A 21,881-nucleotide genomic window follows, 5' to 3' on the forward strand; every position below is an offset into this window, starting at 1 on the left:
CACGCAATGTAAAAGACATATAGATTTAACCCCTCTGACCAACAACGTGCTGCTAATAACACGTGCCTTAGAAATAGTGCTGCGGTGGCAGTCGGGAGAAGTATATTTTTTCAGTCTACCTTTGATTAGGGACATACATTTTTGGAGTGACAGCCTGCCAGAAATACAGTGTTACACAAGCTCTTATCAACCAACATCCTGGAGTAGCTCATTTTTCTCTCTCAAGGTCATTTTGGTATTATGCAATTGCACAAGCAAGGTAGGGACTAAAGGGGCAAAAAGACAAAGAAGGTTTTGACACATTCCCAGGAGCTCAGGGCCTTCAGCACTGTCCATTTAACTATGTAAGTTTGAAGTATTCCCCACGCTTTCTCTCTGTCTTTTTGTGCGGCCCCTGTGCAGTCTGGGGCAGAGGAGTGCCATCTGGCCCTGCAAGCCAGGTGCCTTGGGGTCCTGCTCTCCCCGTGCCAGGCTGCAGCCATGTGAGGAGGGTGCTGTGCAAATACCCAAGCCTCCTTCCCACCCGTCTGTAGCATGGGGCATCTTCTTTGGTCTCACCTTGAACAGCCATAGCCAGAAACCCCCGTGCCAGGTCAGCCTGGTGGTCCCTCCAGCCCAGTCCCCTTTCTCCAGCAATGCCCGGTAGAGCAGAGGCTCGGTGCCATTGGGACCAGTATAGGTTAGGGGCAGTGGCACCCCAGCTGGCAGGCAGCCCTCGCTCATGCCCCCCTGACTCACCCCAAGTGCCGGCAGGAGAATATATGTGTGGCTTAATAGTGGTGCTGAAATGGCGATGGTTTTCCAGAGCCCTCCGGAGCTGACTCATAGGACAGAGCTGAGCCAGAGATGACAGGGGGATAGAAATCAGGGCCCTGACGAGCATCTCTGTCAATTATCTATTTATTTTGTGCACCATCTTCTCCTCCTGCCTGTTGGCAGTAAGGAGAATTCATAAATGATGGTAATAAATGCGAAATGACAGCTAATCTTAATTGACTAAAGCTTCCCTCAAAAGCCTGGGTCGTGCTGGATGTAATATGCTTTAAATGTAAATATATAAGCCAGGAAATTACACTGGCAGTTTTACATGCCTTTAATTGGGTGGGATTTATGCTGCCAAGCAACAAAATCAAGGTGGGATCCAGTTGCAAGGGGGATTTTTTTCCCCAAAACGTGACCCCCCCCAGTTCGGCGGCCTCGCGTTGCTCCTCTGTTGCCGCCTGTTTCCCATATGTCCAAATTTGGGTGTTTGGGAACTTGGTAGGAGTTTATTTTCTGCCTGATCTAACCTCATGGTTCTGGGCACCCACCGCCTGCTCAGTGCAGCCACAAAGATGCAGCCGAGGTGTGCCTCGGGGCAGCCCTGTGCTCTGCCACCAAGATTTTGCCTTATTACTTATTTTCTCTCCACCTATAACACACCATGGACTGTTATTTTTCCAAGAAAACACTTTTTCTCCCAGGAAATGGGTGTTAATAGTAAGACACCCCCTTAAGTCCCGTCAGCACATTTCTCTCTGGAAACCAGAGCAGGTTGGCGGTGCCCAGGGGCTCTTTGGAGCCGGGGGAGAAAGAGGAGGAGGCCAGGCACATGCCAGCTATTCCTTTCAGGACATGCAGACAGTGCTTGGTGCACCCCTGGCAGACCTCTCCTCCCATCAGAAGTTATCCAAAAGCTGCAGTATTTTCTGGTGCTCCCCGCAGCAGCCATGCGGCACCATCTCGCTCCCCAAATTTCTTGGCTGAGAGGGCAGCATCCAGGATGCTGGAGCTGGGACACGTGAAAGGTGAGGGCCAAAGGAGAGGGTAGACAAGGAAGGGAACCTGAAGACAACAGTGGTTTTGCAGTCCTGCCAGGATGCTCCTGCTTGGGGTCTCTTTCCCTCCTTCTCCGGCTTTGGTAGGTCCCCTCCCTGCTGCCTCCCCCGCCTGCCACGCCAGCTGGGGTTGTACTGCGGCACTTTTGTGAGAGTATCCCAGAGACTTCGAAAACTCCTCCTCGTCCTGGCAGAATGACTTGCAGCTTTTCTGAAAGCTGGCAGGCAGCCTCAGTGCTTTACCATGAGAAGAGGCTTAACCCCTTCCCTCCTTCACTTCTTTTCTCCCTTCCCTGGGCCCAGTGCGTCATCCTGCTGGTTTAACCGGGAACTGGCTGGGAGGAAGAACAGAGGAGGAAATATACTTTATTTTTAAGAGCATTTAGCCCTCACGGCTCCATGGTACAAAGCGCCGGGAATGCAGCCTTGCACTGACAGCCTGAGATTTCATCCATCTGAGGCCACAAGATAAAATCATTGGCATGTGATTTTTGGAAGGGGCAATTATTGAGGATTTGGGGGTCAGCTGGCTGTTTGACGGGCTTGTGAAATGTTTAGAAGTGAGAGGAAAAGGTTTATCCTTCAGGCACTGCAGGGAAGAGCTGGCAGTGGCTCAAAGGGCTCCCAGACCCAAAGGAATATTTGAAAGTTTTCCTATTTTCTAGCTCTGCGTAAGAGCAACCTGCAGCAATTGCGCAGCAGGGATCTGGGACTCCTGCCTCCTCTTCCTAGATTTGCCTTGGGCTTGCGGCATGATCTTCCTCAAGAACACCCAATTTCTTGGTTAATTTTCAAAAACACTACTTCCCCCCCCCCAGAAGCTTTGCAGGTACGAAAAACACTGGGGTTCAGTGCACTGCAACTGCAATACCAGCTACCCACCTGGCTCCCTGGTTTGCACCCAGTTAATGGGGGACCCTGGGGTGCTCCCTCCCTCCCCCTCTGCCTGTGGGCTCCTCTGCACCCCGCACCTCCCTGGGGCATCCCTTGCCCCCTGCCACTGCTTGGGTGGGAATAACCACCCTTTGCCCCTGGCAGAGGCTGGCCAGGACAGGGGACATGTAGCGGGAGAGGCGAGGGCTGGGGAGGAGGAAGACTAAGAGGCTGCCATAGTGAAGGGGTCCTGCCCAGTAAGCCAGGCTTTAAACTTTTTCCTTCTTTTGCAGACATGGTTCCCACTCCTGCAATTTCAAGACTTCAGATGATTGGGAGATAAATTTAGAATAGATCTGAAAAGTAATTCAGAGACCTAAAAATAGCCTGTGAGCCTGTCTATCCAGTGACTGTGCAACCAGAAGGGAGGATAAAGGAGAAAAAATGACTGGCGGGTGGGAGGAAGTAGGAATAAACAATTATTAGAGGGGGCAGCCATGACAGAGAGAAATCTTGAGCGCATATGTGCCCGATCGCTGGGATCAGAAGCCAGACAGCAAGCTATCTTAACTTGTCCCTGCACGCACTGAGAAAATATGACCAGCTATTTTGGTATTAAAATTGAGAGATGCTATTTCATGTCGCAGTGGGTAGCCCTGCATGACTGCCCACTGCTTCGCCCTCTACACCTCACCCTGGTGCCAGGGGCATCACCAGTGCCCGTAGCCCAGTGGGCTTTCTTTTTCTTTTTTTTTTTTTTCCCTGATAAAGTGGTAGGAAATGCCATTTGCCCTGGGTACCGAACCAGATGTGCAGCTGGCAGGAATCAAACAGCAAATAGGGTTTTTTTTTTTTTCAGAACTTTTGGGAAACTGAGTAAACACAGCTCAGGTAGTGATGGGGATTTGGTGTAGCAGGGTTGGACCTGGGGATCATTGACAGCCCCTGGCACAGTGAGCCAGCTCCAGGGTGCCAACAGGAAATCCAGCTAAGAGCAAAAGGAGATGGGAATGGAAACAAGTGACAACATATGAGACAAGCATCCGTGCTGGGGAGAAGGCACCTGCAGCACAGGGCCACAGTCCATGTTGGAGGCAGGACCAGAGGCAGGCAGTGTACTGCAGGCAGGACCAGGTGCCCCAGCCAGAGCTGAAATGGGTCTCCTGGTCCCCCATGAGAAGACGACCTGGTGGGAACAGGGTACTTGTCCCCCATCGCAACACCAGAGCCACGAGGGGGAGCGTGGCAGCCCTGCGGGGGGAACATGAGGCCGGGGGCAGAGGGGGCTGCAAATGTTTCCTGCATGTTGAACGTGAGCTGCGGAGAGGAGATAAATGTCGGCACTGCAAGCTAAGCCTTGCCTCATAATGTGCCTTGCTTTTATAACCTCTTCTTTTTAATATCCTGTTGAAACAGCCTAGGCACATGTGCTGGGGGGACCTGCCAAGCAGCTGAGCATCTTAGAGCATCTCGGCCTGAAAAATGCTCGGATGTTCCCATTGGGGAGCATCTTTCAGGGTGCAGTGCTCTAAGAAATTCAATATTGCATCAAATGCTGGGCTGCCAGACCGCTCCTGTCCTGACCTCTGCTCCTGCAGAGAGACGTGACATGGCCACAGGGTCTAGGTTGGGCACTTCGGTTCAGTGGTGACAGACTGCGGAGGACAAGGACTGCAGTGGAACAGAGAGATGATGTTACAGGTGCATGATGTTACAGGTGCTGAGATAGTCCAAGGACAGATAGAATGACACGGACATCTCCCACATGACCTTTTCGAATGCCACCTTGGAACTATAAAGCTTTTGTTTAGCTGGAGCTGGCATGCACATACACAGGCATTGGGTAGGCAAAACATTGCTTCATGTGTGACGACACTGCTGGCCACCACGAGTATGTGTCCTTAAAATGCTCCTGGCTGCAGCAACGTCACTTCTCTGGACTGATGTACTTCTCCCCGCCTCTGCACAAATCTGTTTCTGGAGGGTGGCTTTAGGTGTCCAGCAGCACATGGAGGTAGAAGAGCAAGAGCTTCTCTTTCACTTACACCCTGCCTCCTGATGAGTGATGCTGAGTACATAGTAGCATTTCAATTTTCCCCTTGAACTGTGAATCGCACCCTGTTTCTGTAACAAGTGCTTTTGCGGCAGACAAGTTATCCCTTGTGTGGTCTGTCACCGTGCTCCCACCTCTGATTGGAAGAAGGGGCGTAGGGGATAGTGTGAGCTTGGGCCAGGGTGTCACCTCTTCTGGGACCATCAGCACCCAGACGAGGAAGGTGGGTGGCCCACCAGCCACATCCAGCAGCACAACGCTCACGTGGGCTTGGCCATGGCAACAATCCTCTGAACCACAGGATGAGCTCTCAGCCTCACAGGCTTGCCCCAACACCCTTCAGCATCCCAGTCAGCCCCATGCTCCAGCCACGTGGAGCCAGATCCTGCTTCCTGCCGTGGGCTGGTGACCATCCCGGGTGGGGGAGCCAAGGTGAGGGAAGCAGCCTCACCTTGCCCCAGCTCCCACCATTACTAGTCCCACCAGTATGGTGTAGTGACCTGCCCCTTCCCCTCAGCAGCAGCTGATGCAGCACCAGTTGCCCCATTGAGGGACTGCGCTGGTGGAATGGCTGGGGCGGACACTTCCTACACCCCTGTCTCCAATTACCAACACCAGGTGCCAATTCAGTGCCTCTCAGAAAAAAAACCCACCCTTTCACCCTTTTAATTAAACCTGTAGCTCAGACTGTGCTTTTCTGTCATTTTGGGGACAACCTATTTTTGCAGGGCACGCTAAGCCTTTTGGCTGCTTTGCCCCCACAGGGCTACAGGCCTTGTTTGGTTCCCACAGTCCATCTCCACAGGGGTGGTCCCTACCTTGGGGACAGTGGGGTCTGTCCCCACCAGAGCTGCACATCCTCAGCCCACCCTTCCTGTGTCACTCTGTCCTAACAGTGACATGCAGTGGCAGCACGCTGCAACGGAGGCTGGAGATACCCTTGCACTCGGCCTGAGCTGCTGGTGCCAGTTACAGCACCTAACAGGTTTCTGTAGCCACATCTATCTTTATTTTTTTTTACTAATGGATCAATATTACCTCCATAATGAACTTTGCTCTTGTTTTGTACAGCATTATTTTCTTTAAGCTTCTTTTTGTTACACCCATGCATGCACATATGTAAGCCTACTACAAAATTTTCCGCAGGGGTGCAGGTAAGCAGCAGTAGAGCTGCTACCCCTTTTCCTAGGGCAGGGCCAGCAATGCATCTGCATCGATGCTGTGATGCTGCTGCGTCTCCCGGAGCAAGTAGGGTGTATCGAGAGGCAAGGCTGGCACAGGCTGGGGGATCCCGGCTGCCTCACCCATACCCTGTGCTCCACACAGCCCCCACTACCTCCCCATTTCAGGGGGTTTCAACACCTGCTGGTGACAGATTCAATGAAGCAAAGGGAGCTTCTCCCCTGCCCTACAGCCAAGGGCAGTAGCAGCCCTCCACCTCAGCAGGTTTGCTGGATGCAGTGCCCGTTCAGACCTGGCAGAATGTGCCCAGCGCATACTTCTGCACTGCTTACCTGCTGCTGCTTGCAGATCAAGTAGCTAATGTCCAAGCAGTCCCATTTAAACCCACAATCAAATTACAGGAACAAAATTAGAAGCCAGACTGGAGCCACTTTAAAAGTTGCCCCTTATTTAATAATTCTGTCGCAGTTATTTTTCCTCTTATCACCATTTATTCTCATTCTGGGGCCAGTCTGTAATAACGGAGGAGGTTCATTTGTGCTCCCCCTCCTCTTCCCAATGTCTAGTCTTTCTATGTGGGTTTCATTTCTGCCTTGTGAGAGACATTAGGATAAATAAAACAATGATGCAGTACTACAGAGGTCTATGTTAATGGGACCACACTGCACTCACCCCTTCCACAATCCTCCCTTTCCCATATGAAAGCGGTGAATCAAATAGATGAAATCCCTGTTTCAGCCCTGTCCACACCTATAGGTATCAATCTGTCGGGTGTGGAAGAAGAAATTGCAGTGCAGCTCTTTCCTTCAAGGCAGCGCTGTGCAGAAGCAGGAGCCGGGAGGAGGTGCTGGGTGGTTTGGGAGCACCATCTCCCCTCTAGTGGGGTCTGTGCAGAATTGATGGAGGAAAGGAGGCGAGAGCCTCTGCTTCCCAGCTGATAGAGGAAAGGAGGTGAGAGCCTCCCCTTCCCTCCCTGCTCCTGCTGTCCTCCTGGACGGCCAACAGTGCACGCGTGGGGATATTGGGGTGGTGGGGACACACATCCCCAGCTAGGAGCTGGCTTGCACTGAAGGAGCCAGGCAAAATACTTCTGTAATCATTTGCCTACTAATTAAAAATGTGACTCAGTGAGAGGCTGGATTCATTCACCTGGCTGGATTTTCATCTGTTTCTGGATATCACCAGGACAAAAAATAAATGCAGCTTCTCACTAACCCTTCAGCATTTTAGTAAAAAACATTTTTAGAGCCCTTTTAAAAACAAGTCTATGGCCGTTTTACAACAGGCAAACACTGCTGTGTGGTTAGTTGTTGCCCCAGAACTACCACTGAAATCTGCCAGTATTTTAAAAAAAGTTTATGCAACATTTTGGTGACAACTGCCTCTGTGGCACACCTGAATTCTTGTTTTCTATGAACAAGGCATGACCCTAACTCATGGCAGGCATGGACTTGGGTATTTGCTGGCAGGAACTGTGGGAGGTGCCACACAGCCTGGAAGCTGCTTCAGGGCGATGCACAAAGTCCCAGCACGGCCTGATCCTGCCTGTGCAGAAGAGAGTTACCCACTGGCACGGGGGTTGAAGCATGGGATATCTCCGTGAAGGAAAGCGTGAGGATCTGTAGCCTGGGAGAGGCATCCCTGACTAGGGGACCCGCTGCATGCCGGTCCTCTTGCAGGGCATGGAGAGGGGCTGAAAGCTGGGCAGATGATGCGGGGCCACGAGCTGGCCGGCAGGTTATCTCCTCGGCTTTCTCTGCACCTTACCTGCACCCACTATTACCCTGCAAAGTTTCTCTGTAGAAACTGCTGGGTACTCCTGAAGACTTCAGCTGCGAGCAGGCTAACTGCTGGTGGATTGTGGATTGCTTGGACAGAGGCGTTTAAGATGCCCAAGACACTCAAAGGTTTCATCCTGCAGTTGAGGCAGCTGGACGCAGGGAATTAAATTGTGAGTCAGGGCGTGCAGCAAGCAGGGATGACAGCAGCACAGTGCTCAGGCCCTGCAAGCCTGGAAACAAGCCAGATCCAAGGGCTAAATGGGGCTTACTATCCCACCGCTCTCAGGAATCATCATGCGCTGGTCCTTCTCCTCCATGCACGACCCCACTACTGGAGCCTTCCTTCCACTTGCACACCCTCGCTAAGCAGAGTGCTTGCAGAACAGTTATTTTCCTTAACCTTGTATTTATCAAAGCATCTACTGGGGCCACTCACGAGGCAAAACTGGCCACCGGTGTGTGGTCAAACACAGGGGCTCAGTGTTCAGCAGGATGAGCCGAGGGAGATCAGCCTCGCTCCTGGCAGGCACCAAGGAGAACATGAACCTTAGTTAAACGTGAGCAATAATCCCCTTTTCAGAGGGGTGCTCTAGCTGGGGGATTTGCATCCACTATGCTGTTTGGCCACCGTTTGAGGTTTGAGCTTTGAGTGAATGCAAATGCCTTTAAATAAAGTCAAAGCAGAAAAGCTGCTGGATATCAGGCAAGCATTTAAATATCACAAAGCTACAAAGGAAGTGATAGCCTCACCTTGCTCCACATACAGCTCCAGTCATTTACACATCAAGTAGGTGAATTCAAGAGTGCAGAAATAGACCTGTAAATATATGGAGATTCTGCTTTTGCAGTAGTTCTATTTTCAAAGCACATCTACTTCTTAGCATACATTCGGGTCACACTCCACCTCACAGCCTCACCCTGCCTTCCCAAACAGGCTGTTTCAGCTTGCTAGCTTTCCTCTACAAGTGAAGCATAAAATACAAGTAAATACCTAAATTTGGTGTTGTCACCACTTTCAACTTGCTGCTAATTACTATTGCAAATTATGTACATATCCAAAAATGCCTAAATTTCAGCACACTATGTTCTTCCTACTTGTGTTTCTTATTTTTAATACACATGACATATATGTCCAGATTTTATATTTCTACATTCTACTGACCACATCCAAATCTTAAGGTAGGATATTCCTGTGACCAAAACACAGGCAAAATGGAATATAGCCAAGGCCCCCCACTCCTCTTGTAAAAGATGGATTTATGATCTTTAGTGATAAGTCTTATCGTACATCTTGATCTTCCATCTTACCTCAGGTAGTCCAGCATCGCCCCTACCTCATGCTTCGCCATCAGCTCATTTTTGACTTGTGAAAATGCTGTTTTTCATTTCTTGAGCACTGCAGGAGGGAGACAGCCATTCTTTAAATATTTCCCATCCAAGTACCAGTCTGAGGCAACGGCAGCCAGCTTGTGAAACAGCGCTTGCATTCAGAGGACAAGCTTTAGTCAAAGTAGGCACACCAAAACTTTACAGTGCCACGCATACTGTAGACCCAAGCTTACCAGACAATATTCCTTCTAGCTGGTGCTGCAGGCATCCTCCTTACCTCGGTAAGCCACGTTACTGTGGGGCAGCCTTAGCTAGGCCAAATAAAAACGAGCAGAATGGAGCTTGGAGATGTAAACAGTAAACACTACCTTGCTGCCTAGCTCCAGCACCCAGAGAGAAAGCTGTAGCTAAGAAAGATTCAGTGTTTTAGGGAGGCAATGAGGAATTAATTATACGAGGAGATACTTCAGTTTAGCACTTAACTGGATTACAGATGCTGGCCGCCTGGCGCTTTGTCATCTCCTTGCACGTGCTCCTTTGGCAGCAGGCTACCTTCTACTCTAGTCCAGAAATTCACACCTACCCCAAGCGCATCAGCCAGGTTCTTATCTCTCGTTTGCTGGCCCTCGCTCTGTCTGCGCTCTAGGCACCCATGAGCCTTTCCCTCACCATTCCTCTTATCCTCACCCAGAGCTGAACCAGCTCTTGAAGCAAACATTCACACACGCACCCCTCTTCAGCTCAATCTTGCTGTTTTCAGCTGCATCATTCATTTCTACCTCTTACTCTTCCTTGTGGTGTATGTTGTCATTCCAGTTATGTGCCTCTGCTCTATGCACTTGCCCATCCACCACCTGCATGAAAACCTGAAGTCTCCAACCATTTTCATCTACTGCCACTATTACCAGAAAGCAGTTGCTGCACACATCTGTGCCCTAATCTGGTCTCACCAGTCCCACTAAAATGTGTCTTCTCTCCAGCTACCTCCAGCAACTCACCCTTTGACAAGTTTCACTTGTGTTTCCTACAAAATAAATCCCCAGATGAAGGCTTCTGGCAACTTGCACGTGCTGCCATGCTTAAACACTGCAGGATGGGCCGACAGAGAACTGGCCAAAGCAACAGAACCCAATGAAATGAGAGATAGCTGGAGGAGCCCCGAGAAATTACCCACTTAAACAGCAATTGACTAATAGCTCTGGGCTGCTGGAGGCTCACATTTTAACAAATGCTAGCAAAACAGGCAATCCTGAATACATTTGCCAATAAGTTGATTCCAGATGGTTTTATTGTGTTTAATCTTGTCTTACTCTCAGTCAAAAAGCTGAATAACTGTGATCTGGAAGGGCTGGGAATGTGAGGAACCACAGCGGACCACAGAGAGTGTTTCAGACACAGACTGTCACATCGGTTCAGCAAACACAGTTGTAGCAACCTTAAAAAGATAAAGGCTTAAAAAGAAATGCCAGCGTTGGTTTAATTTGAGTGAGACCAGATGATGGCATTTCTCCTGTTTGGACCCCTTTTTCCAAGCTCAACGCCTACAAATTCACATTCTCCATTTCTATTTCACAACCAGATACAAACAGGGACTTTTTTGTGATGTTTGTGAATGTTTTATTATAGACTCTTATCAATAAATTACTTCTCTGAAAATCAGTTTTTCAGAACTAAAATCTAATCTGGCAAGGTTCAATAAGTAACAAGATGAACTCAGCCATGCAAACAAAATATTACTAAGTTACTTTAATAAAATTTTATCACAACAAACTCAGGAAGAAGAGCGTGTCCTGGAGACTTAGACAGTTAATCTTGGATTTTATTAATATTTTGAATTATTTTTGTTACGCCCTAGCCTCTGGTACACAGCTGTCTTCATTTTTATGCTAGAATGGGATAGATCTTTAGGTGCATTTATGCCTGTGATTCTTTTCTTCTTTTATAGTGCTGTAAGATAAATAGCACCATCGGTGTTCAGTGCTTGCCACAGTACGTCTAAGCAACTGGTCGCTGCACTGAAACAGAGCTGGAGAAGCTGAGCTTATTCCTGGACAGTAATTGCTCACAAAAGGTCTAGCTCCCAAGTCTTCCCAGTATGTGCCATTCATTTTCTGTTCAGCATCTCTTACGATGTTTATTAAAGTAACTTTATTGGGTTATGTTGCACACAAGAGGATGTTCAAAATTCCATCTCGACCTTCACAACAGTATCTAATACTGCCTGGAAGATAACCAACAAACATTTCCCTTGTATATACAATCAGCATTCTCAGCTTGCAGCTACTCATTGACAAATGCTTACTGGTTTCAGTTAAATACAAGAACACCTAAGAACACTGAGACATATCAAAATAAGCATTACTGTATCTTTAATGTATTTTTGGATGGTTTAGCTCAACTTACTAATTACTCTTGATTTCCAGGCCTTATTTACACACAATTTTTACAAAAGCAACGTTATGTCTTAACATTAATCAAACACAACATTTAAGATTTTTTTTTTTATTGTGCAAAACTTAAGCAATAAGTCATATTAGTACAACAATAAGCTGAAAAAGCAAGGGATATTTAAAACAGTATTCACATTCAGCGTGCAATTTTTATCCCTACTTCCATCTTTTGATGTGGAATCTAGAATTCCCATCAGTAAGTGCTATCTGAAAATATCAATGGTTTGTTTCATTTTTTGCTATTTGGAGGAGACCCAGAATATATTTTTGCATTAGGTTTTTACACACAATTACAACATCTGTTTAAGTTGATAAATACAAATTAGACAATGAAAAGGGTGAAAAAATACATATTGAAGGCATCCACCTACATGGTGGCATGACTGATAATTACTAGCTTATATTAAAAAAAGTAATTGATATTCTGATTTTCCATTTTGACCTCAATATTTTAGCAAATAACCCAAAATTTTGTTTAAAAAAAATCTGGCATCTGCTAACTGAAAAAGTAATTTAATTCAATAGTTAATTTTAATTAAAATCTTTAGCTTATTAGATATTAAATACTGCCAGACAAGGCAGTCACAAAGACTGTTTGATGTTTACATAGCACCATATAGATAAATACCTCCTTCAGAAAGAAAGATAATGTTGGGCTGGGAATATAATTAGAGTATTTCCTGAATATTTTAGATATCTTTACCTCCCACATCATAAATACATGCAACAATTCCTTAATTTGAGGAAAAAAAATGCACTTAATTCCACTCAAGCTTTAAGACGGTGCTATCATTAATTTAAATTCTTTATGTATAAAAGTATCAAGAACTATTCAGTAGTCAATTTAATATTCAAAAGCAGATCAATAGTTTTACGTAAGCTTGTTAAAAAACAAACCACCACATAATTTGGCTTTAAAGTGACAAAGTATTTTGCTTAATATAATTTACCAAGCCTGTGAAGAACTAATGCCAAACTACTATTTCAAAAAGATGCAGAGACTGTATTATCTCTGATATTGATAATTACATAAAGAATCTCCAAGAAATAGAATTATAATTTGTTACAGTGGTATTGTTCATTCCAGTAATAATCCTTCCTATAAGGAGGCTACATGTTAACTAAAATATGCTAACCCGTTGTAGTTCCCAATTAGAGAACATCAATATTCTTCCTCTGCCTCTCCTCCACCCCAAACTTACTAAAAAGCAGACTAGGTTTTCTACCTAAAGAAAAAGGGAATTACGCTCACCATCCAGATGGCCGTTCCCTAGCCCTAATCAAAATCTTATCTACCATTGTTAGGTTTAGGCTAGTAACAGATCTGACAGTACAGTGTTAAAAATAGATGGAGTAACAAACAAGCCATCTTCTGTATTTTAAATCACGGAAATCTACGTATCAAAAAAATTATGGAAGTATGAGTGCTGGTGACATCATTGACTCTTACAAACTGAGCCTTCCGTAAAAGTTGCACAGATGGAAAAAGATGTCTTCAAATAAATGGAAATAAAATCCAGCCGAAGATTTCCTAATATTGAGCCCCAATTCCTTACAGACTAACAAACATATTTCAGTGTCAGACACTGCTCATCATCTTGACCCTGTCCCTCTCCCCAAATCAGCTTCATAAGCTGTTATTACTCCAGTTAAAAAAAAATACACCCTCTTAAAATGTATAAGCAATTTCATATTCTTCCTATGAAACAGCAATTTAAAAATCTGAACGTTTATAAAGAAACCAAATTGCATTTTATACTTTGTATCTATATCGATACAGTTGCCTGTGTTAGTGGATAACTCAGCATCTTTAGAAGTTCAACATGTGCAAAATTTAATCACATTTTGAAGAAAATTCCAGTTTAAAAGTTATATGTAATTTCATATATGACAGGCCAATTATCTAAAGACCAATCTCAAACAAAGCTGTACGAAGTTTGCTTCAAATCTCCCTATACCCGCGCCAAAAGGCACTAAGTGGTTTAAGTGTGCAAATGGCTTCTTAGAAGAAACAGTGTGCAAACAGAGCCTGTTCCATTAGCTCCACATTTCCTAGAGAGTATTGCTATTAAATGCTATCTATGGTATGACTTCCTAAGACAGTCAGTCCACAGAATCACAGATATCTTTCACTCTCTGATTGAAGTCTTCAGGCTGATCAGCGTACACATAATGACCTGCACCAAGGATAGCCTAGAGGATAAAGGTGAAGAAACAGGTCAAAATCACAAGAATGTGATAAACGAATAAATAAATACTGGGGTAATGTGAAGACCCTGACTTTTACACATTACCTACTTGATACATCATTACTTGAAAAGACAAATGTCAAAACTGGAACTGATCTCTTGCACCTTGCAAGGAGGTGGGATCATACAGCTTAAAAAGGACTCTAAAACATAAGGAAAAACGAAAGCTTGTTTCACATGTCGGAGGAACTTTGCTACACAGGAAAAGGTAAATCTACCGCTTATTCAGCTGCACACCTTGTCGAAAAAAAAACCCCACCATTTAAGCGGACACAAGTCACTGCAAAACAAACTCAGGAGAACGTGCTTTACGTATCAAACTTCTGCTTCATCTTCATCCCCTTCATTCTCCACTGAAATAGTTCTGCCAGGTTTCTCTGTTCCCATTAGAGGAAGCTTCAAATTTATTTTTATAAAAATGATATGAAAGAGACTAAAGAAGGTACTAGGATAAATGATTAAGAACTCAGAAGCTTAAATTTCTAGGGATTTTCTAGACTGGTGGAAGCAGATTTCAACACTTTGAATTAACAACTACTAAGTTAAACTGGAACAAGTAAAATCCAAATGACATAATATATGGGGGGAAAACCCCACATTTGTGACCTAGATTTCACAGCAGCTATGTAAGAAAATTAAGCGTTTAAGTAACCACGCCCTATTTCTATAACTTATCATTGGCTGCCAAAACTGGTACAAAGCAAGCCATCACCATAATAAAAGCAATGGTACTCAACCTATTTTCTTTCCATGTTATAATCAGTCCAAGATTAATTGGTATTTAAATCTACTTTTCCCCTCCCTCCATTAAAACACTCCCTCTTAAGTCTCTAACAGAAGCCCATAAAAGTATAGCTATGTTATTGTGTTGAAAAACCCCACAAACTCAAAGTAAAAATTAGTTAGAAGTAAACACACATACTAAAACCCCAGAACCTCTGTGCAATTTACCAAGGCTGGCACTGCTAGTCCATGTCTCAGCCTCGTGAGAACCCTTTCCCTCCTATGGTTTTTTTGAATGTCCCTATAATTTCTACCACTCCAATTTACCTTTTAGAATCTCTATTTGGCTTGACATAACTTTAACCTGAAACACAATAAAGTTTTCTACAGTCCCGTTTAAAAGCCATTGACCAGACTGGAAAAATCTGCCTGGTTATCCTAGCAATCTGCTGTATACTTCTCAACAGTGACTTTTTCTAACAACTTTCTGTCTGGTTAAGCAGTTAAGTGACACTTTCAGTCTGGATGTCAACATTTATGAAACGTATTTGTGCTCTTTAACACATGTTAACAGTTCAATAACAATGTATTTTCTCTGAGTTCCAGCTCTGAAGCCAGCTATACCAAGATTATAAAATTTTACTTGAATGGCATGTCATAGTACACTATCGACATCACATATTGTACACTTCTGTCCAGACAGATCTAGACATCAGTAAGATGACAGCTGGTGTATTCAAACATTTTATCACCTCACAGCATTGTAACATATACATGTATTCAATTATCACGGCTCACTTATGTGACAATGCGTGAAGAATACTTTTAAATTAGCTTGTTTTTACAGAAATCAACAAAAAAAAATGCAGTGTGCACATTCGCAGCAAGTTGCAAGTACACACATTTTAAAACCTAATGCCATACCACTGAACAGGAATGCATTAGCTAGGAAGACAACACTAAGTATTTTTTAATTACTTAAAGACAGGTGCTTACAAGAACCTAAGCACCAGGTACAAACCACTCTCTCATCAGAGAAACAAAAGCATAAATACAGACAGATTAGAACAGTTTGAGAGCCTCCTTACTACGTTGTACATACACTCCGATATTAGGACTGGTGTGGTTTAAAACTGACAAAACCCCAGATACTTACCAGTGACCACAAAAACTACTTGCATTAGCACATTGTAGAGCAAAATATTTTGTAGAGCAGAAGAATGACCTTGCTCAAAGACCTAATTCAGCTTCTAGTGCTCCAAAAAGTTTCCTTCTTACTCTGGGAACTCAATACTCTTTTGTCTAGGTTTTCTCTGATCTAACACTTTTCTCTCTCTCTGTTACAGAAATCAAATTATTACCCCAGGCTTTAAATCAAAGGGCTAGCATTTCCACAGTAGATACAAAAACCAAAAACATAGATAGGATTTAAATAAATCCAGACAATAAACAAACAATTGCTTTAAAAGTCAACTTACTATTGTCTTCACATACGAACTTGGTCTCAGAGACTGGATAGTGCTGCCAGAATTGCCATCTATACATGAACGTGCTCCATAGACCACAGTGATAGGAATGTCTTGATCCATTTGTGGAATCCGTTGCAGCATTGGCCTTTTTGCCCATCCATAAGGAATAGTCATGTTCTTGAAAGCTGTTTCACCACTTCAAGTCATTCAAAAGGGTGAAAACAATTAAATTTCCATTGGATTTGCCTTTTCTCTAAATTGGAGTCACTGTGCCTTTTGGTAACACAGAGTGCAATAGTACATGAGGCTGGGATTTTTTACTATCAAGTAATTCAAGGTTTGTATGTAACTTTCCACAGAAAGAGCTTATGTTTTTACAGTACTGAGTGATAATACTTAAAAGAATGAAATGCCTTATCTTTAAAGTTTTTTTTTAAGAAATTCTTTACAAATTAAGCCACTGTAACAATTTTTACATTAAAAATTACAGCCCAAACTCTCTCAGAATTAACATGCAGGTAGTTTAAAAGAAATAGAGAATTAGGATAGCTTTTACATTTATCAGCTTCTGGAATTCAAGAAGTGCAATGCTTTTTTTTTCTTCAATTAATACAATAAACATTACAATTAAAAAAAAAAAGGCATGCACACTGTTGCCACAGCCATCAGAGCAAGAAGCAGGCACTCAGCAAATCAAAGACAGATTTCAGAACATACACTGGGAAACTCATACTCACCTGGGTGACTGTACATTGCAGTGATAGATATATTCAGCCACAGTGTTATCACTAAACATGGATGAATATTTTCTCTTGAAATCTGGTCTTAAACGCTGAACAAGGCTTAATCCTGTTAAAACAGAAAACACTATTAGAGGAGGAATTAGTGCAGACAACTCTATTAGATTGCCTAACGCTTTTCATTACAACTCTCCAAACACGTTCCCTTGAAACTCGTGGCTGGGCTTGATGACTTCTAAACCAATGTTTTGTTTCACCACTTGCATGTCTTAGGAAAACATGATGGCATTACACCAAACAGGAATGAAACATAAATCTTCTAAAGGATTTTATGCTGCACCAGAAGAGGGGCAATTCAATCCCTGCTGAATACACACAGGCAATGTTTGAGAAGGGGGACTGCAGCAACAGAAGAAACATGCCAAGGGGACTGGAAAAAGACCTAGGTGGAGTATCTTTTTGTCACCAATTTAGTCTCACGTGATATGAACACTCTCTCCTTGCTCTGGCAGCCCTTGGTGGGCCAAAAGCATCCCACCTTTCAGAACCAGAAGGTGCTATTGAAAAAATTGGGCTGGTTTTTGGGGTGTTTGTTTGTTTGGGTTTTGGTTTTTCTTCCCCTTAGATAAAAGTCTGTGCTCTCCTTTTACAGAACAGTCTTCTTCTGAAGCTAGTTCATGTAACTAGTGTTTAGCTGAAAGAACAGAAGTCTATGCTGAAAAACAGGTGTAGAAATCTTGACATGAGTATAAAACACAAGAACTGGTATAAATTAAGAGATTTAACCTAGGAAAGCTATTGTCCCCATGCTCCCTTAACAGCCAAAATAGAGAAGCGGGTCCCTTCAGGGGCCAGTTCAGGCTTTCTAAAGTCAAGCTCCTATTCTAAATCACTTCTTTAAGGAAGAAGCTTCTTCTAGTTGACCAGATGGAATTTTGGGATGAGAGCATCACCAAAGGCAGATCTTAGTCTAAGAATATGATTCATCCCTGAAGGGACAGGCTCGCAATTTACCACTTAGGTTTATCAACTGAAATATGCTGTCGTTCATCCGTGCAATTATGATGATGTCACTTCTTCCCACCTGTCCCTGGCCAAAGGCCTGTCACTATTTACGTATACCTTGTCACAGTGCTTTATAACCTTGAGATTAACTATTGCAGCATATCCTTTACATCAATTTAGAAAAACTAATACAGTGCATGAGAAAATAATGCCCTTATGAAGCAGTGATTTAAGTCCTGAAGCGATGAAGATTATGCAAACATTCTGCAATTTGCTCTGCTGTATAGAGTTCAATTGCTGTACTCCTGCCTTTTTCTGTTTGGGATTTTTTTTTTTAACACAAACAATACGGCTGGCTTGGAACAAGAGTACCTGGAAGGGACTAATTCTTCCCCTGCTATCAGCACAGAGGCCACAACATCCCCATTTCCAATAACTAGGGGACTAAAAATTACCAAATTTTAGAATTCACATTCCATTTTGATAAAAAAAGTATTTTGTCTGTGGGTCCAATTGCAAAACCGTTCTCCTTCCCTGGGAATTTACAGGGGAGAATGAAACAAGGAGTCAAGGCACCTTGGAATAAATTTTGGAATGAAATCACACTGGTTCATTCTCTAACATTTATTGAAGACACCATCAATTGTCTGGCTGATGTTTTCCATAGTGTCTATGGAAATGCTAAAAGAAATACTAACATGGAAGAGTCCGAATTCCACAAAAAGGGTGTGGTCACAGTGACATTACTGTTGTCCTGAGGAATTTATAGGTGTTCAGCTCTAGGAACTGAATTCACAAATCCAATCTAAGTACTGAAATGCCTATATGTGAGCCTCCTGGGTGACAGTTCCAGTTAAGTGAAGGAAAATATGTAAATCAACTAACTGGAAACCACTCAAAGATGTCTCTGGATTCTGTCTCTCCCATGTTTTAGTATCTGCCTGCCGGTCTGATTAAAAATCCATGTGATACTGTTGTGATATCCCTAAGAACCTGGTTCACATTTAAGGGCCTAACTAATAGCTTTGAATGAGAGCAATTGGCTTTATAGTAAGGATCAGACAGCTACGCCTGCCCAGCAGCTTAAGCACATGTGTGTGCAGAAGGGAATTGGTTTTGGTTCAGTGTCTTCATCAGGCTGGGTTTGAAGTCTACCTCGCAGCACAATGTTTAAACTTGCCCTTCTCTAAGAACTATATTTCACCTATTAAGAATTGCACATTAAGTTGATGACTGAAAACTTAAACATGTGGAGTCAGAAATGGGTGAAAAAATTTGAAAAGCACTGCCCTCCACAGCAACCTATAAGTGAGTGTGCTGGTTTTGGCTGAGAAGGGGTTAATTCTCCTCACTGTGGGGGTCGGCTGCCTTTCCAGCTTCCCACGCTCTGCCGCGTGGCGGGGGGGGGCTGGGAGGGGCAGGGCCATGGTGGGGGCGGCTGACCCCGACTGGCCAATGGCAGGTTCATTCCATACCATGTGACACCATGACCAGTATATGGGGGGGGGGGGGGGGGGGGGGGGGGGGGGCAGTGGCAGCGCGGAGGCGGCGCGGCGCCGGGTCGGCGGGCGGTGAGCGCGGTTTGTTCCGGCGGTTCGTTCCCCCTCTGCCCTCCCTTCCCCCCTCCCCCGGGGCTTTGCGCCTCTCGTTGTTCTCCTTTACATTGCATTTCTACTGTTGTTTCTTTTAATTTTAATTATTAAACTGCTCTTATCCCAACCCACGAGCGTTACCCTTCTGATTCTCTCCCCCATCTACCGGTGGGGGAGTGAGCGAGCGGCTGTGTGGGGCTGAGCTGCCGATAAACCACGACAGTCTTTTTGGCGCCCAACGTGGGGCTCAAGGGTTGGAGATAACAACAGCTGCTGGTCACAGCACCATGTTGTCCTTTTTGCAGTTGGTGTTAAAGATCGGTGTTGGTTTGTTGAGTCTGCTGTGTTCTGCTGTGATTAGTAATGTTTTGCCTACAAGATTTGTTATACAAACACTCGTTTTCAGCATTATCTGGTATTTGGGGTTTTTGCTGAAACCGTTACTGTACTTCGGATACCACCTTGTTGAGGCGATTAGCAATTATACCTCCTCCTCTGAGAGATTTTATATGGAGGAAATACAGAATAGTACCTTTGCAACTTTGTTCTACGATGTCTGTGCCTTTGTTACAACAACGTTTTTGTATCTTGAACATCCTTGGGTGGTTAAGGTGCACTTATTGTTAGTTTTTGGGCATGTTGTTTTGGTTTTGACTAAGCAACTTAAGAATATCACCCAGAAATCTGCCCCGAGGCTTGATAGTTACGAGTGGCAGGGCATGTGGGATAGCATGGGCAAATACCTAGGGCAGTGGGCACCCCCAGTGTTTTGGAGTTTCACCCCCGAACAAGTGCAGAATCCTAAAAAACTAGTAGAATATTTGGAGAAAGTATGTTGTTACGCTGGGAACTCCAGAGAGACACAGATAACTGCAACGTGCTGGGGTCTGGCCCATGCATACCGAGCCCTGCTCAACAGTATTCAGTGCCCCCAGGGGGAAGAGAATGTCTCTGGATTGAAATGCAAAGTGACTGGCACTGTAGACAATCCAGCCCTGACAACAGGCACTGCAGCCACTCAAACCCCCACAACAAGTACCGGAGCTAGCTCAGAAAATAAACCCGTACCAGTATCAGTTGCCCCCATACACAAGACGAAATATTGGAAGCGGACATCAACTCGTTTAGAACGGGATGATGAAGAACCAGGGCCGTCGCGGGGAGAGGAGGGAGAAGTAATAAATGAAATAGAGACCACCCGATCCCTGTCCTTAAGCGAGTTGCGAGATATGCAAAAAGATTATAGCCGTCGTTCAGGTGAGCACATTGTCACCTGGCTGCTCCGATGCTGGGATAATGGGGCCAGTAGCCTGGAACTAGAGGGAAAAGAAGCCAAACAATTGGGATCCCTTTCTGGGGAAGGGGGCGTTGACAAAGCAATTGGAAAAAAAACACAAGCCCTCAGCCTCTGGAGGCGACTCCTGTCTGGAGTGAAGGAAAGGTATCCCTTTAAAGAAGATGTTACATATCGCCCAGGAAAATGGACAACTATGGAGAAAGGCATCCAGTATCTCAGGGAATTAGCTGTGTTTGAGGTGATTTATGGTGACCTAGACGATCAACGGTCATCCAAAGATCCAGATGAAGCCGAGTGCACACGACCCATGTGGCGGAAGTTTGTACGGAGCGCGCCATCTTCGCATGCAAACTCATTGGCAGTGATGTCCTGGAAAGATGACGAGACACCAACGGTGGCAGAGGTGATAGATAGACTCCGGGATTACGACACAAATATCTCTTCCTCGCTTGTCTCTGCTGTGGAGAAACTATCCCAAGAGGTCCAGCAACTCAAAGAAGATCTGTCCTACTCCCCACCTCGACAGAGCAGTGTCTCAGCTGTTAGGAATAAGCGTCCTTTGGCTCAAAGAAGGGGATACACACCACGGGCCACCCTATGGTTCTACCTGCGTGACCACGGAGAGGACATGATGAGGTGGGATGGCAAGCCTACTTCGACCCTACAGGCACGAGTACATGAACTGCAAGGAAGAACAGTCACTCAGGGAGGCTCTTCCAGGAAAGCTGCTGCTCCAGTTTCCAGCGAGCAAGTCCCCAGACAGAGGAGTAGAAGCGCAGATTTTATTTCTAAGTGTAATAGAGGGACTCCTGATTCACATTTACAGGAAGTGAGTTGTGACTGCCGTGATCAGGACTAGAGGGGCCCTGCCTCCAGCCGGGTGGAGGAAAGGGATAACCGGGCTTACTGGACTGTGTGGATCCGATGGCCTGGCACGTCCGACCCACAGGAGTATAAAGCTTTAGTGGACACCGGCGCACAGTGCACCTTAATGCCATCAAACTATATAGGGGCAGAACCCATCAGCATTGCTGGAGTGACAGGGGGATCTCAAGAGCTAACTGTATTGGAGGCCGAAGTGAGCCTAACTGGCAATGAGTGGCAGAAGCACCCCATTGTGACTGGCCCAGAGGCTCCGTGCATCCTGGGCATAGACTACCTCAGGAGAGGGTATTTCAAGGACCCAAAAGGTTACAAGTGGGCTTTTGGTGTAGCTGCCTTGGAGACGGAGGAAACTGAACAGCTGTCTACCTTGCCCGGTCTCTCAAAGGACCCTTCTGTGGTGGGGTTGCTGAAGGTCAAAGAACAACAGGTGCCAATC

General features: G+C 45.0%; 1 protein-coding gene across 2 annotated transcripts in view; it reads right to left on the reverse strand.

Moving 5' to 3' along the window:
- Positions 1 to 11,160: 11,160 nt before the first annotated feature.
- Positions 11,161 to 21,881, reverse strand: part of ABHD5 (abhydrolase domain containing 5, lysophosphatidic acid acyltransferase) — a 36,934-nt gene continuing 26,213 nt past the window's right edge. For both annotated transcript variants that reach the window (XM_075083319.1, XM_075083320.1), the window contains exons 5-7: positions 16,664 to 16,775; positions 15,936 to 16,122; positions 11,161 to 13,678 (exon numbers count right to left, since the gene is read on the reverse strand). In XM_075083319.1, the coding sequence (XP_074939420.1) occupies positions 13,589 to 13,678; positions 15,936 to 16,122; positions 16,664 to 16,775 (389 nt within the window). In that variant the 3' untranslated portion in view covers positions 11,161 to 13,588. The remainder of the gene's footprint in view (positions 13,679 to 15,935; positions 16,123 to 16,663; positions 16,776 to 21,881) is intronic.

Source organism: Phalacrocorax aristotelis, chromosome 2 (assembly GCF_949628215.1).
Source record: "Phalacrocorax aristotelis chromosome 2, bGulAri2.1, whole genome shotgun sequence".
NCBI classification, from domain to species: Eukaryota; Metazoa; Chordata; class Aves; order Suliformes; family Phalacrocoracidae; genus Phalacrocorax; species Phalacrocorax aristotelis.